The following is a 14519-nucleotide window of genomic DNA, read 5'->3' as shown; positions in this document are numbered from 1 at the left end:
TCCAAAAAAAAAAAAAAAAAAAAAAAAATTGTGAGTTCTTGGCTGGCTTGTGTGCACCTCAAGTATTCTCATGAGACAAATATCATATTAAATCTTGGGTGCGCTTAAGCTAGTAGAAGGAATAAGTCCTGAAATCTCTTAGAAAACACACTTTGAGCAATTGGAAGTTTGCATAGTCTTCAGTGAATGGAGGCAGAGGATTTTGTTTTCTGAAATAGAAACCAAAGAGGAAAAGGAGTGTATTATATAAGTACTCAATGTCTTCACTTGAATTTTGTGAACAGCATAAATAACATGGCAGGCGTTGGAAATCATTTATGGTTTTAGTTGAGGTTGAAGATATGTAGTTTTATATTGCGAAGGGACCAAGCAGGCACCTGTATCACTGAAGGTTTCTTTGTAACATTGATTGTAACCAAGTAATCACCTGAATTTTCTCGGGGACATTTGTATTCCTGATGAGTTTATGGAGGCTGTTTGAAATTCTGACAGATGAAACCGTTGATCATAAGAATGAAAGATGAATTGATGTATAGTTTCGTGATATTCTAGTGTTCATATTCTGGTTGGGAATTTCTTATATAAAAAAATGATGGAAGTCCATCGTGCGGCCTTTTTGTTTATGCTAAGGCATTGTCTGAATGATAGGTTTTGAGTGGGGAGATGTTTCGGTCGGACACTCTTGCAGTTATAGTGATGGTGACTTTGCTGCAAGGGCATAAAGATAATGAACATTTTAATTTGGGCAGTTGCCATCTCGCTGGACTCTTTCTTAATCTACTGATGGATCATTTTCTAATGTTAGGAATATTCTGTCCATCCTGCTTTTTAGGCAAAGCTTGCCAGACAACTTATTCAAATGGGAATGATTCCAACTAAACATGTTCCTAAGAAGTTCACTCGTAACACATCTTGTCCATTATTAGAGTAGTTTCTAAAGTCAACGTCAACTACTTCAATGTTTAATACATCTACACTTTTTCTTGAGGTTAAATATCCAAATCTCTCATCCCAACATTTGTTGTAAAAAAATATAGTTTGGACCGTTTAGATACAGTTTTTTAGAGTATTTTCTAAGATCTTGGGTTCTATTAAACAATCAAGATTTTGTTGAATTTTTTTAAGTGTTATATTTCCAGATAGCTGAAGGTACCATAGCAAGGTGTATAGATTTGACGAAAAAAGTGATAATTGTTAGTCACTGCTATGCTTAATACTACAGCAACCAATGTTATACTATGGAGATGATCTGATTGTAAACTTTTCCACTAGACAAGCAAAGGTGGCAGAGATATGATTGGCAGCGGCCATGGGGCAAATGTGCAACCTATTTTTGAGTTGAGCTTTCTTGAATGAGAACATCAGTAAATCTTTGGACTGGAAGGTTTCTTTCTTGGCAAAAATTTCAGTCAACTTGTATTGTTCTGTGTGACAATGATATCCTATGTCATAGTTGTAGTGTTCAAATTGAATTTGAAGAAATCTACTAACATTTGAAGGCTTTGGAGAATCCATTCTTATTTCTCTTATGTATGGTTCTCTCTGCATCTAATTTATAAAAAACTGATGCACGATATAGAAGAGCATACAAAAAGGGAGATGAGATATCCCCACAATACCAAAGGGTTACAAAAAGGGTGCCCAATTGGTCATAATCTGTACAAGGTCGTACGTAAAAAATTACAATAAAACTAGATAGAAAACACTGGATGGAAGCAAAGAGATAAATAGTCTCAAAACTCCTGATGTTAGACTTTGAAGACCTACAGCCCCCAAGGAAGCCATCACCATATTTGTCCACAAAACTCTACCATGACCTTTAAAGGGATTTCTGCACTTAAGCTGAATGATAAGACTCCTCAATTTCATTACAGAAACACCAATGGATACCAAACAGAGTATAATTTGTCCCACCTGGCTCTCACAAAATCACTGTGTAGGAATGATCTCATGGTTGTCTGCATCCCTTCTGCACATTACGCACGAACTAGGGGAAATGCAATCTTTGAAAGTTGCTCTTTCTGAGGTCTTTGGTACATTCACAGTCGTTTCATTTGAAAACAGGCCATGTTGGCATTCAGAGGTGGAATTCATCATTAGCATAAAATTTAATAGGCGGTTCTCTTTTGCATCCACCGATACCCTTGAATTTGAGAACAAATACTGTCAAAGATTTTTTTGATCTGAAACTATAATCCGACAGGTATTATGCACAATAAATCTTCATTTTACTTATAGAATCCAAAGTGAGGAAGAGTTGATTTATGAGGATGAGAAGTCTTCATAACAACAAAATAAGTCACTTAAAAAGCCTATCCAAATTGCATTAGATATTCCAAAGTTTAGTTGGGCTTTTGACTTTGACATACTAGAAATGAAATAACTATGCCTGGTATGTTGGAATAACAATTTGAATATTAGTTGAAACCTTAATCTATTTATATATTTCATAAATTAATTAATTGCACACAGTTAAATTTGATTTGTTAAAAACATTTTGTTTAATAAGTTGCTTCATAATGAATTTGTAGTTAGTAATTTCTAATTAAAAACAAATAAATTAATTAAAACAATTAAATTGCATTTTGTATTAACTATTTTTCATGGGTTAATGTGCCATGTTCGACCTGACATAGATAAGGTTGCTCATTCCCCCAGTTTCGTTACACATGTATTTAAACAGCCTCTAAAAATTTACTTATTCTGAACAACCATTAAATAAATGCCGTATGGCTGTGCTGTGGCTTCCTTACCATTGTTAAGGCAAACTAATTAGGTGCAATTTGGTGAAGGCTATCGTTGGCCTGTTTTATTAGAAAAATAGTCAAGAGGAAATTCTGAAGACAAGACTAAGGATTCTGCATTTTGCATTCAGAGAAAATTTGGGAGTCTGATAGTTCTTTTTGCTCTTCTCAGACTTACTCTTGTAATTACAACTACCCTTCGGGTAATTCCATTTGGACTTTTCTCCAGGTTTGGAGGATAGTTCGTCTTCCTTCTCCCTTTTTGTAGTTTTTCTTGGATAATTTTTTTATGCAGGAGAAAATAAGTTCCAAACACTAATACGATCCTGTCAAATGATTTATCATAAAAAAAATTGCTTATTCATTTCCAATGAAATGATTTAACATATAGTGAAACTGTAAGCCTTTAACGAGCCCATCTCTTTTTACTGGTGAGTGGTAATTCCTCCAGAAATGTCCTATATCCCCCTTCAGATCCCTCTCTGGTATAAGATTGTCTTTTCTTCTACTTGGTCAGTAATCCATATTTTGCGCTATTAGATTGGATATTTAGATCTGCACTCAATGATTGGCTCTTGAGAAGTACACATCTATTCACGACAACATAATTTATACTTTGATATGTATGCTAATCCTCAGCATGCATTTGTTCATACAGTTTATCATCCTGTTCTCTGTCCTTACATGGTGATGAGAGCAGGAGCTTTCTCTGTCTTGAATGCTTTAATTCGCAGAATATTGTTGGCTTGATATGGTTCTTCTTTGGTTTGTTGTATTGATTAATATGATCTAATTTCTTCATTTGTTTGGGGATGATTTTTAGTATTTTGATTTGCTTTTCACTCTTCATGTTTTAATTTTTCTCTTGTCTCATTCCCTCCACCCCTTTGAACTGTCTCCTACCTGTCATAATGGTTATCTTGCTGGGTTGTTGCTCTCAGGAACCTGCAGAACCTCCTTTCATCCAATTTGTGCAAGGGAGGCTAGAAATAGAATGGAGGTCTGGGCAAAATATGGGTGTGATAATGTAAGTGTGAATTATTCCCATTCTAGAATTCAGTCTGTATGATAACAATTTTCAAAGATCTAAGGATCTAAAAGTTTGTTTCTATCAGGTTGAGCTTCGTGCTTTCTGTTCAAAGCACTCTGACAGTTGGGACAGGAGTAGCGGCCAATGTCCTTCTGAAGCTGTTAACAGTAGCTCATATGTTGTCAACCACCTTCCAGTAACATTGTCAATTAACAGGCCACAAAAATTAGTAGGGAGAAGGAACATTGATAACCTTTTACTCTGTAAGGAGGCTTCTGATACGAATTCTGGAAAATTGAATGGTGGGGAATCAGAAAATATAGGATCCACTGATCCCAGTTTGAATGCTGATTGTGTTGATACACACAAGTCTACTGTCCAGGGGGTTGAGGATGTTAACCCACTTGACTCCCTTAAACTTGCATCAATTATGAAAAAGGTAATTTTGCAAGTCGATTTTGTTTTTTCTTTTAATTTTTTTACTTCTTATCTCTCTAGAACTGTCTTACTTCAATTGTATGTCTACCTTCGTGCAGTTGATTGATCAAGGAAAAGTGAACGCTAAAGATGTAGCATTAGAAATTGGCATACCACCTGATTTATTATGTGCAAAACTTGCTGTAATGCCTGCCATTATTAATTTGTTTGTCATTATTGTTTTAACTTTTTCCCATATAAAAAAAGTCATCTGCTTATGTTGTCCTTCATTTTTCAGGCTGGCAACCTTGTCCCCGACTTGAAATCCAAAATTGTCCGATGGCTAAGAAGTCATGCTTATATTGGCACCTTGCAGAAAAATTTGAGAGTCAAACTCAAGTCGGCCGTTCTAGCTAAAGCTGTTGATGGATCTGCTGATCGTTCAGACTCATTGTCAGTACCTGATTCTGATAATTCAGACCTTATTGCTAATAAGATGGTTACACTTAGAAGAAAAACTAAAAGCAATATTAGCCATTTGAAGAGTGACGAAATCAAATCTTCATCTGAAGAAACTTTAGGTGGCCATTGTCTAGTTATGCAAAGTGATACCTTGGACCAGCAAGCTTGTGAAGAACAAGGTGATTCAAATAAGGAATGCATCCAAGACGCTTGTGAGAAGGTGAGCATGTCATCATTACTTTATTTTCTTGCCGTCCGCTCTTTTTTGGGCTGTTAATCTTTTTATTTATCATATGGAATCCATATGATGATTTGTACAGTTATGGTTTGTTCCCAATTGTCTGTACCTGGTTGCTTTGATTTCTTGGCTGATGAACTTATGAAGTATTCAGTTGTTGGACAAAGGAATGAATGTTGTTTGTTTATGGAGGTGGTTGCAATAGACGGATTATATTATGTCTACGCAAAATAGACTGGCACTCTTTTTCTTATCTGTCTCTATGTTAGTTCGTTGTTTATTTGCTGCATTTTCAGGCTCTAAGGTAACACTTCGATGTGCTGGTTTATGAAAAAAGTTATGCATGATTACTTTTAAATTTTTTTTCTTTTCATAATCATAGTTCTCAGAATGCTGTTCTTATTTTTTATTTTTATTTTTATAGCCAATAATAACTGGCTCATGCAATCAAGTAGATAGGTTGATAAAAGAAGTGTGTTGAGGAGGGGAGAATCTCTATGCAATTTTGCATGTGTTGGTATTTTTCAGATTTTTAAATGTTGGTTTGGAGTGGCTTCATATTGAAGAGAACATGGTATAGGGGCTGCGGGTAGTATTCACCAAGTATTACATGCATATTTTAACCTTTCGATTGTCAAGAGATTGGGGATTCTCTGGGTACTAAAATGTATAGCCATAATTTTGCTTGACTAGTTTAAAATTTTCATTTTGTTGTGCTCAATGACACACTACAAAATGTTGCATCTGTCTATCTTTCATGTTCTGTTTGTTCAGACTAGTTCTGGATTGATAAGAGTTGGGAAGGTCGAAAGTGATAACGTGTTTCTCATTTTATTGATTTCTTTCTAGCTATGGTGTAAATTTCCCCCACTTTTTCATCATTTTAGCTACTTTACACTTTTGTCAATCTAGACATCTTTGTAATTTCATCCATGAATGAAATTGTTTCTTATAAAAAAAAATGAATCTGCCCGTGTTCCTCCCACAACTAATGTTTCTTGGTTTCTCTATCCATTGGTTAGCACTTGCCATCATTCTCATTGGTTGTAATTTGGTCTGTTGTCATGTGTCAATATGTTGCCCCTCACACTAATCAATTCACCCCAGAAGCCATGTGGTCCTTGAGGTTGGGGTGGAGAAACTAAGTCTAGATGTCTACAGCTCACTCTCACTTCGCTGCCTCCATGGTCATAACATCACAACACCCATCAGGTTTATACTTCGATCAGATTCTTGCATTTTGAGTTGGAACAAATCCCTAAGGTGGCCTTAAGTTCAGTAATCAAGTAGAAGGATAGGGGACGAGAACTCCTCCTAGTGGAAAGTTAATGATAAATGATGGAACATTACGGATGCTAAAGCAAAATTTGGCCAACTTTAAGTGGATACAGGTGGTTAGCTAGAGTTGCATCATGTCGTCTTCATAATTGCTGTCAAGAATTAGTAAAACACCCTCGGTGTTTTAAAAAGCTTCCCGAGGTGGGTACCTAGGCACTAGGTGCACATCTAGGTGAGCCATACAGCAGGTGTGCATGCCTCCCTTTGAAGCCCCAAGGCATTGGGCTTGCATCTTGAGTTCAGGATTTTTTCCCTCCATATTCTTACTTCAGACCTTGCTTTCTCTGCTACTTCTCTCCACCATCCTTCTTTGCGCCCAAACTTTCTACACAGTATGGATAGTTTGAACTCTAAGTTCATATGTTATCTGTTTCTTTATTATAAATCTTTTTTTTTATGGATGGTTATTTTTTATGTATATATATATCTATAATTATAGTTATGTATTTTTCCATATATGGTGCTCCACAAAAAAAAAAAAAAAATCCTGCATTTAAGCCTTGAAAGGCTATTGCGCTTTAGAGCACCTCAAGCTTTATTAGCTCTGCCCTTACGGATTACATTGTCAATAGCCCATTTCAGTGCCTTTCTCTGCAAGCCTAGAAATCCAGTGTGACTTTGACACTCCATTCATCGTACATTTCTCTTTTTCTTCACTTTCTTTGTGTAGATATGTGAATGGATGTTAGGTAGCTTTTTTATCCGAGGAAGGTGCAAAATTAGGCCAACTTCAAATTGCACATAAGTCATAAGAGTGTTTTAATAGATTCCTCAAATGAGAATTGATCAAAAGTGTCTGGCCATTATTTTCGTTCATTGCTTCTCATTTTTAAGAAGCATGTGCAACTTTTGGAAACAAAAAAATCAAGTTTTTTTTTTGTTCCCATTTCCAATTTTACCCAAAAATATGAATAAGCGCATTGTTGTATTATATAGGAACCTCTGCACTACGTTCATTTTGTGGCTGAGGATAAACATCTCTGCACTACGTTCATTTTGTGGCTGAGGTTTTGGTTGTTTTGGTTCTTTTTTGGAGCTCTCCCTTTTTTCCACTTTGTCATTCGTTGTCTGTTAGGGAAACAATGGCTCACAATTTTCTTATTTTTGATCGGAGAGTTTGAGTTTAGATTTAGGAGAAGGGATGTTTGTTTTTCAAGTCCTAACCTTTGTGGGGGTTTCTCTTGTAGCTCTTTTTTTCATTGTTTGTTGAACTCCTCTTCTCTCCCTATATGTATGGTTCTTTCTGCTCCATAGAAGGATAAAATTCCAAAGAAAGTTAAGTTCTTTGTTTGGCAGATTATTCATAGAAGAGTTATTCTCTTGTTTGGCTTTCATGAAAGTTGCCTTTGTTGGTTGGTCATTTTATTGTATTCTTTGTCTGAGTGCGGAGGAAGACATGGATCATATTCTTTCGAGTTGCAATATTGCACGATCTTTTTGGAGTTACTTTTTTGAGATGCTTGGCTTTCCATTAGCCCCTCACAAAGATCTGAGTGAGATAATCAAGGTGTTCCTTCTCCATCCACCATTTAGGGAGAAAGGAAATTTTTTGTGGCATGTTTGGGGTGTATGCTTTGTTGTGAGATCTTTTGGGAGAAAGGAATGGAGTCTTTAGAGGAGTGGAGAAGGATTTGAGTGATGTTTGGTCTCTTGCTAGATTCTATGTTTCTCTTTGAGCTTTTGGCGAATGGTGAAGTCTTTTTATAATTATTCTTTAGATCTTATTTTGCACAGTTAGAGCCCTTTCCTTTAGTGGTTCTCCCTTTTGCAAGCTTGGTTTTTCAAATGCCGTCTTTTCATCAATGAAAGGTTGATTTCACATTTAAAAAAAAAAAAAAGTTGTATAGGAATATTCCTTTACCACTCTTAATAGGAAACGTTGCGTTTTCAGGTTGTGGCATGTCTTTTGCTTTCCGTGGATTGATGTTTCTCTTCTTGCTGCTCCTTATATTTTGAACAATTAGCTGACGATGGCATTTTCATGAAGTTGAACCTTTCTTCCCAAAAATTCCCCAAGTTACCATAGTTCATGAATTTTTTAATTTTAATTTTAATTAATTAATTTATCTTTTAGTTTTTTACTTTTCCCGTACCCTTGGTAAATGATTTTGTTCATCCATGCAGCATTTAAATGAGCATGATAGTTCTCAAGATACTCCAAGGAATTTGCCAAATGATGTAGGTATGTTATGAAGTTTATGATCAATTCTTCTCTATATGTTTCCAGCTCAATCGTGTTTTTCTCCCCTCCCATATTTATTTGGTTGATTCAAGACAATTTTTAATCTTTGATAGACAATGATAAGTTTGTAAGTAACTTATTTCTGTTACCCATCTAATGACACCAATGCTCTCTTCTAGGTTTTTGAAATGCTTCCACAAGGAAACTATTTTCAATAACTTAGTTGATCCCTATCCCTTTCTTCCCCAGATCTTTACCTATCAAATCATATAACTTTCGGGCTATTTCATTAGGGGAGTGGTCTGACCAAGAACAATCGATTAGGTTCCAGCCTCCAGTAGCTTTGAGAGAGATTCGCTAGAGAGAGGTGATCGCTGCAAATTCCTTAATTTTTGGATCTTTCGGATTCCTCCTCTACTTAAGGTCCCAGCTTTCAGATTCAGCCACCCATAAATCAGTAACCGTAGCTTTTTGTCATGGGAAAGGGAAAGGGAAAACAGCTGGGAGTATCATCTAGCTACAGTTTCCTCCCCAAGCCTGTGTCTTTTCAAAAGGGCACTCTGTTTTTGGATTCTTAAATGTCTTCTGGGACTTAATCATCTGGTTCAATTTTTTTTTATCTAACCCTTCAATTGGAGGGAAGCCATGAGCCAGTGTGTGAATCCTAGCTTCCCTGGTTTGATGTTGTTCCATTTGATTTGTTTTTAAGTCACTTCATTTAAGTACATTTTTTTTTCTTTTAATAAGAAACAATTTCATTGATGTATGAAATTTACTCCCTAGGGGCATAAGTAGATGTCCCCCCCTCCCCCCACCCACACACACACACACACACGGATCTTCAAATGGAGCCTTGGATTTTCTTTACCCCCTAGAATATTGGTTACTCATTTTTGGTTAAATATTTTGCCTTGTAGAAGGTGATTTCTTGGAGTGTTCTGTTTCTGGCCATAATTCTTCAGTAAGTGCAGTTCATGGGTATGTGGTTATTCTTTATCTATTATAGTTCCGATTTATAGGCTTTTGACAAGTAACTTCTATTTATATATTATCTGCTGATGGATTCCTAATCCTTCTAGATGAATATTGTGCAGAAAGGCTGGAGAGTCCCCTAATTCTTATTTTCATCCATATGTCCAAGAGAAAATGGCACATATGTTGGATGCAAAGCTTCTAAGTAACTACATACTTGGTTCTAGTGGTAAAGTTTTTTCATGCTACTTGGTATGCATTGAATTTATCTTGAGATTATTTTACTTCACAGATCTGTCTGAAGGAGAGATGTCATGGCAAGCATCTTCCAGTGCTGGCGTTTGCTGTGATCACCAACGCCTGCATTTTGACTGCAATGGCACGAGTTACAAATCTGGTGGATTTAATCCAAAGCAGCTAGTCAATAAAAAAATAGGTGGAATCATAAAGTTGTCTCCAGAAGATGAAATTGAAGGAGAAATTATATTTTATCAGCTCAGATTACTTGCAAATGCAGTTTCAAGAAAGCGGTTCACTGGTATTTTAATTGTTTTTTCAAGCTTCAATGTAAATGCTGGTCTTTTTACTCGTTGTTTATTCTCCCTCCCTCATGAAAATCCAGTATTTGATCTTTGAACTTTTAGGCTTTCCTTTGGTTGCTTAGCTTTCCAATAGCCTTAATTTAGTCCTTGAAATTTCAAGTATTTTGGTTTTTATCATAATTCTCCCAGCAATCTGCTCTACCCAAGTTCTGCATGAGTCAAACTATGTGACCTTAATACATGCTCGTGTTAGCATGTTAATACATGTATTTGAAGTCCCATCATCTGTTTATTAAATAATTGAAAACAAAATAATGGTAAACATTAAATAGTTATTTTTTAAAAAAAGTTTATGGACTAAATTAGACATTTGAGGTGTGAGTCAAAAAATTAAACCACTAACCGTAAAAAAAAAGGGGAAGGAAAATGGTTTTTTATTTGATAGTTTATAATAGACATTTTATTAGTTCAGGATTGAAATGAAATAAACTGAAAGTTTAGGGACTAAATTGGATTTGGAGCCAAAAAAAAGAAAAGAAAAGTGTCTGAATACTGTTAACTCTCCCATGAAATACTCCACAGGAAAGCTTCCTCTGATAACTTTTGGTACTACAAATGGTTTTTGCAGACTATTTAATTTGTAACGTTGTTAAGAGTCTTCCAAAGGAGATTAATGAAGCACGAAGTACTAGATGGGATGCTGTTCTTATTAATCAGTATTTTGGTGAGCTTAGAGAAGCAAAGAAACAGGGTAAGAAAGAGAGAAGGCATAAAGAAGCACAGGCTGTACTAGCTGCTGCAACGGCTGCTGCTGCTGCCTCTTCTAGGATGTCATCATTCAGAAAGGATGTATGCGAAGAATCTGCTCATAGAGAGGTTTTTTGATGATTTTACATGGAGCTCTTTACTGCACTTTTATGTCATCTTTTGAGAAGCGACTAATGTTGAAATGTTTGGCAATTCTTCCCAGTTGATGCCTCGTGCAAAAGAAACACTTACTAAGGTTGCTCTCCCAAAAACTTCATTAGAGTCGGACTTCTGTAAAGAACATGCTAGATCCTGTGACATCTGCAGGCGGCCAGAGACAATGTTAAAGCCAATTTTAGTCTGCGCAAGCTGCAAGGTTTCATACTTTATCTGCTTGTTTTTGTGGAAAAGGAAAACAAATGTTGTATTTGATTGACAGATGGCATATGTTGCAGGTTTCAGTACATCTGGATTGCTATCGGACTGTTAAAGAGTCCTCAGGTCCATGGTATTGTGAGTTATGTGAAGAATTGGCAGTATCAAGAGGGTCTGGAACTCCAGTAGTCAATTTTTGGGAGAAATCATATTTTGTTGCAGAATGTGGTCTATGTGGTGGCACCACAGGTGCATTCAGGAAATCATCTGACGGCCAGTGGGTTCATGCCGTATGTGCAGAGGTAAAATACAGTAATTAGTTTATAGGAATTATCCTTCTCATTTTATTTGCTTTCTCTTCCTCTGTCATTTAAAAAAGATGGAAAAGATAGCGGCTGTGCTTTTAAATTTTAAAAACGTCATTATAGTCCCTCTATAAAGGGTAAGGCTAATCTATGGGAAACATTATTTTTATGCATCCCTCTTTACATATGGACTACTTTGTGTTAACTTCATGCATCATCTTGTAGTGGGTCTTCGAATCAACTTATAAAAGAGGTCAAGCAAATTCTGTGGGAGGAATGGTATGTAATATTGCCAAGTGTTACCATTTTACTATAGCTTAGATATGTGACTATCCATAAGCTAAAATTCATTTGTGGGAATTGGTACTTATGGTTGATTTTAATTCGTTAATTTACCTCTCTTAATGGAATGTCAGGAGACAGTTTCAAAGGGGGTGGACTCTTGCTATATTTGTCACCGCAAGCATGGTGTCAGTTTGAAGGTCGACTAACTTATTTGTGCTGCAATATGTCCGTTCAAAAATTATAGCTGTGTCGGAATTCCTGTCTTCCCATTATTCTTTGTTTTCTTGAATATTGTGATGGTTAAAGTACCTTGATTTCATTGTCTTCAGTGTAATTATGGTCATTGTCAGACCACTTTTCATCCCTTATGCGCTAGAAGTGCTGGATGTTACATGACTGTAAAGACTTCGGGTGGTAAGTTGCAGCACAGATCATACTGTGAAAAGCATAGCGCAGAGCAGAGAGCAAAGGTACTCTTTCTCGTAATGATTTCTATTCTTGCAGCATACAGTTGTGACTTCTAACATTGAACGAACATGGACAGGCTGAGAACCAAACACATGGAATCGAGGAATTGAATAGAGTCAAGCAAATTAGGGTAACTCTATGTCCATTCTAATAATTTCTTATGAAATTACTTTCTTTTTCTTTGCGACATGATTCTTGTGGCTTAAGATTACTCTCAACTGTTTTTCACACAATTATTTACATCCATTATACCTATTGGCGAGTGTAAGAAGCAATTTCAAATTATATTTGAAGAGGTTCCTTGTCGTAACCATTTATGATTTCGTTTTTTAGTTATAATTGTGAACCCAATTTCATTTGCATGCTGTGCCTTGTGTATGACCTTTCATGCATGCCTTTATACTTGAACTATACTTGTTTTTACGGGCTTGACTTTTGCTGTACGTGCTTATATCTGAAATTAAGCTATAATTTTTGTAGAATATTGTTGAATTCTCCATTTTCTGTTTTGCAGGTTGAACTTGAGAGGCTACGCCTACTCTGCGAGAGAATCATCAAGCGCGAGAAGATCAAGGTATGCCATTTTAACAAGAAAACTAATTTCCATCTTTTGAATAGGTATATATTACAAGGAACAGAGATTTGAAAAGCTACAAACTATCAACTTTCACCAAGAGTGCCGATTACATGACGAAGCACGAATAGTAGTCCCTCAAAACAATAACAACAAAAACAAAAAAGCTTTCCAATTATAATTAATCTCAGAAATTAAATAATTTTGAACTAGTTTGGAAAGAACGCACCAGGAAGCCACATGAACTTCAATAAACTCAAAGTTCAATCGAAATCTTTTATAAAAAAAGGAAAAAAGTTCGATTGGGCTCAACTCTTGATTCAAAGTGTTTGCCACCCATGGGCATTATGAATACTGATATAAATAAGCTGAGTGCCCAGCCACTCAAGAACTAGCTTAATTAGTTCATGAATTTGTGAACTTATTTTGGCCTTCAGGGTGTGGCTCTATTGGTTGAGTGCTTGGGGCTTTGGGCTGTAATGTACTATGTCTTGGGTAGATTGTTGGTGTTAAGATCTATGGACAGGAGTACTGTTATATGGCATTATTTAGGGAGTTTAAACTTGGAATCTCTTCCCTCAAGTGTTCCTTACTCAGAAGCCTGTTTTTTTTTTTATGTTTGCAGAGGGACCTGGTTCTGTGTTCACATGATGTTCTTGCTTTTAAAAGAGACCATGTAGCACGATCCGTACTAGTTCGCTCTCCTTTCTTCCTACCTGAAGTTAGTTCTGAATCAGCTACCACATCATTAAAGGGGCACGTGGAAGATTTAAAATCGTGCAGTGAAGCTGTGCAGAGATCAGATGATTTAACTGTGGACAGCACAGTTTCCATCAAGCACTGGAACAAAGTACCGTTGTCTTTGGACACTGAACAAAAGACGGACGACGATAGTTCTACATCTCAGAACCCATTCCCCCCAAAATTTGTAGACAGGGGTCAGTTTGCTGGGAAGCAAATACCTCAGAGATCTTCAACTTCTACATCACGTAATCTTGTAGATGTTAGAGGATTGAGGTTCAAGTCTAGAAAGGTACAGCGTTATGTTTCTCTTCTTTTTTGTTATTACCCATCTAGATTGTAGATTCAATTATGTGCATCATCCTGACTGGGCATTATGAACCATAGCATGCCGAGACATTTCAGAAAGAGCTGGTAATGACGTCCGACCAAGCATCAATGAAGAATTCTCTTTTACCTAAGCAGTACCTGTATGTTCCTGCTGATGTCCTCGCCAAGGAGAAACAGGTCAACCAGGAAACAGGTTCTGCCGAGCCACCAAAATGCGACAGGTAGTTGGGAGAAGGCATTTCTTGTGTTTCAGATTTCCACGTCGGACACCAAACATCCATATTCCCGGACCCATATCTTGCTCGGAAACTGAGTCCGAGAACAAGTAACATGGCTGATGGAGAAGAGAAGAGCAGAGCAGCAGCACAGGGGGGAAGCTGGGATGGACTCCAGCAGGGCGCCCGAGTTTGACTTGGGCAACGGAACTGGACGTTGAGTGTAATTGTACAGTTGGGTGGGGAAGGTCATATATGATGTTGAAATGGGGGCAGATTGAGTTTTCCTTGTATTTGAGATTGTCTTCCTGGTTGGTTGAGTGGAGTTTTTAGAAGAGTATTAGCCATGGAGTGTTGTAGGAGTTGCAGGGAGGGAACAAGGAAAGAGTTGGTGCTGTGATTTGTTTACCATTGTAAAGTTTGGTGTATAATTGAACGCAATCAACCTCTGTCCATCCTCTTCAAACCCCAACTCACGCCCACTTTTAATTACTACAATAATCCCAACGCCCAACCCCATAATTTCTTCTACTTTTATATCCCTTCCATTAATT

At 36.8% G+C, this 14519-nt stretch overlaps 1 protein-coding gene across 2 annotated transcripts in view; it reads left to right on the top strand.

Annotated features, from left to right (window-relative positions):
• The window catches only part of LOC111489181, a 17388-nt gene extending 2892 nt beyond the window's left edge, over nucleotides 1-14496 (top strand). The window contains exons 2-19 of one of the 2 annotated variants that reach the window (XM_023137280.1): nucleotides 3686-3771; nucleotides 3860-4213; nucleotides 4311-4394; nucleotides 4490-4873; nucleotides 8354-8407; nucleotides 9329-9372; nucleotides 9506-9588; nucleotides 9676-9921; nucleotides 10554-10801; nucleotides 10896-11048; nucleotides 11128-11349; nucleotides 11578-11631; nucleotides 11769-11834; nucleotides 11967-12107; nucleotides 12182-12235; nucleotides 12620-12679; nucleotides 13305-13712; nucleotides 13808-14496. In XM_023137280.1, the coding sequence (XP_022993048.1) occupies nucleotides 3686-3771; nucleotides 3860-4213; nucleotides 4311-4394; nucleotides 4490-4873; nucleotides 8354-8407; nucleotides 9329-9372; nucleotides 9506-9588; nucleotides 9676-9921; nucleotides 10554-10801; nucleotides 10896-11048; nucleotides 11128-11349; nucleotides 11578-11631; nucleotides 11769-11834; nucleotides 11967-12107; nucleotides 12182-12235; nucleotides 12620-12679; nucleotides 13305-13712; nucleotides 13808-13975 (2909 nt within the window). In that variant the 3' untranslated portion in view covers nucleotides 13976-14496. Of the gene's footprint in view, nucleotides 1-3685; nucleotides 3772-3859; nucleotides 4214-4310; nucleotides 4395-4489; nucleotides 4874-8353; nucleotides 8412-9328; nucleotides 9390-9505; nucleotides 9589-9675; nucleotides 9922-10553; nucleotides 10802-10895; nucleotides 11049-11127; nucleotides 11350-11577; nucleotides 11632-11768; nucleotides 11835-11966; nucleotides 12108-12181; nucleotides 12236-12619; nucleotides 12680-13304; nucleotides 13713-13807 lie in introns of both variants that reach the window. The other variant, XM_023137279.1, reaches the window with a different exon arrangement.
• Nucleotides 14497-14519: the final 23 nt, after the last annotated feature.

This window comes from Cucurbita maxima, unplaced genomic scaffold (genome assembly GCF_002738345.1).
Source record: "Cucurbita maxima cultivar Rimu unplaced genomic scaffold, Cmax_1.0 Cma_Scf00014, whole genome shotgun sequence".
Classification (NCBI taxonomy): Eukaryota; Viridiplantae; Streptophyta; class Magnoliopsida; order Cucurbitales; family Cucurbitaceae; genus Cucurbita; species Cucurbita maxima.
The sequence above is the reverse complement of the archived record's forward strand: the minus strand, read 5'-3'. Positions and strand labels throughout refer to the sequence as shown.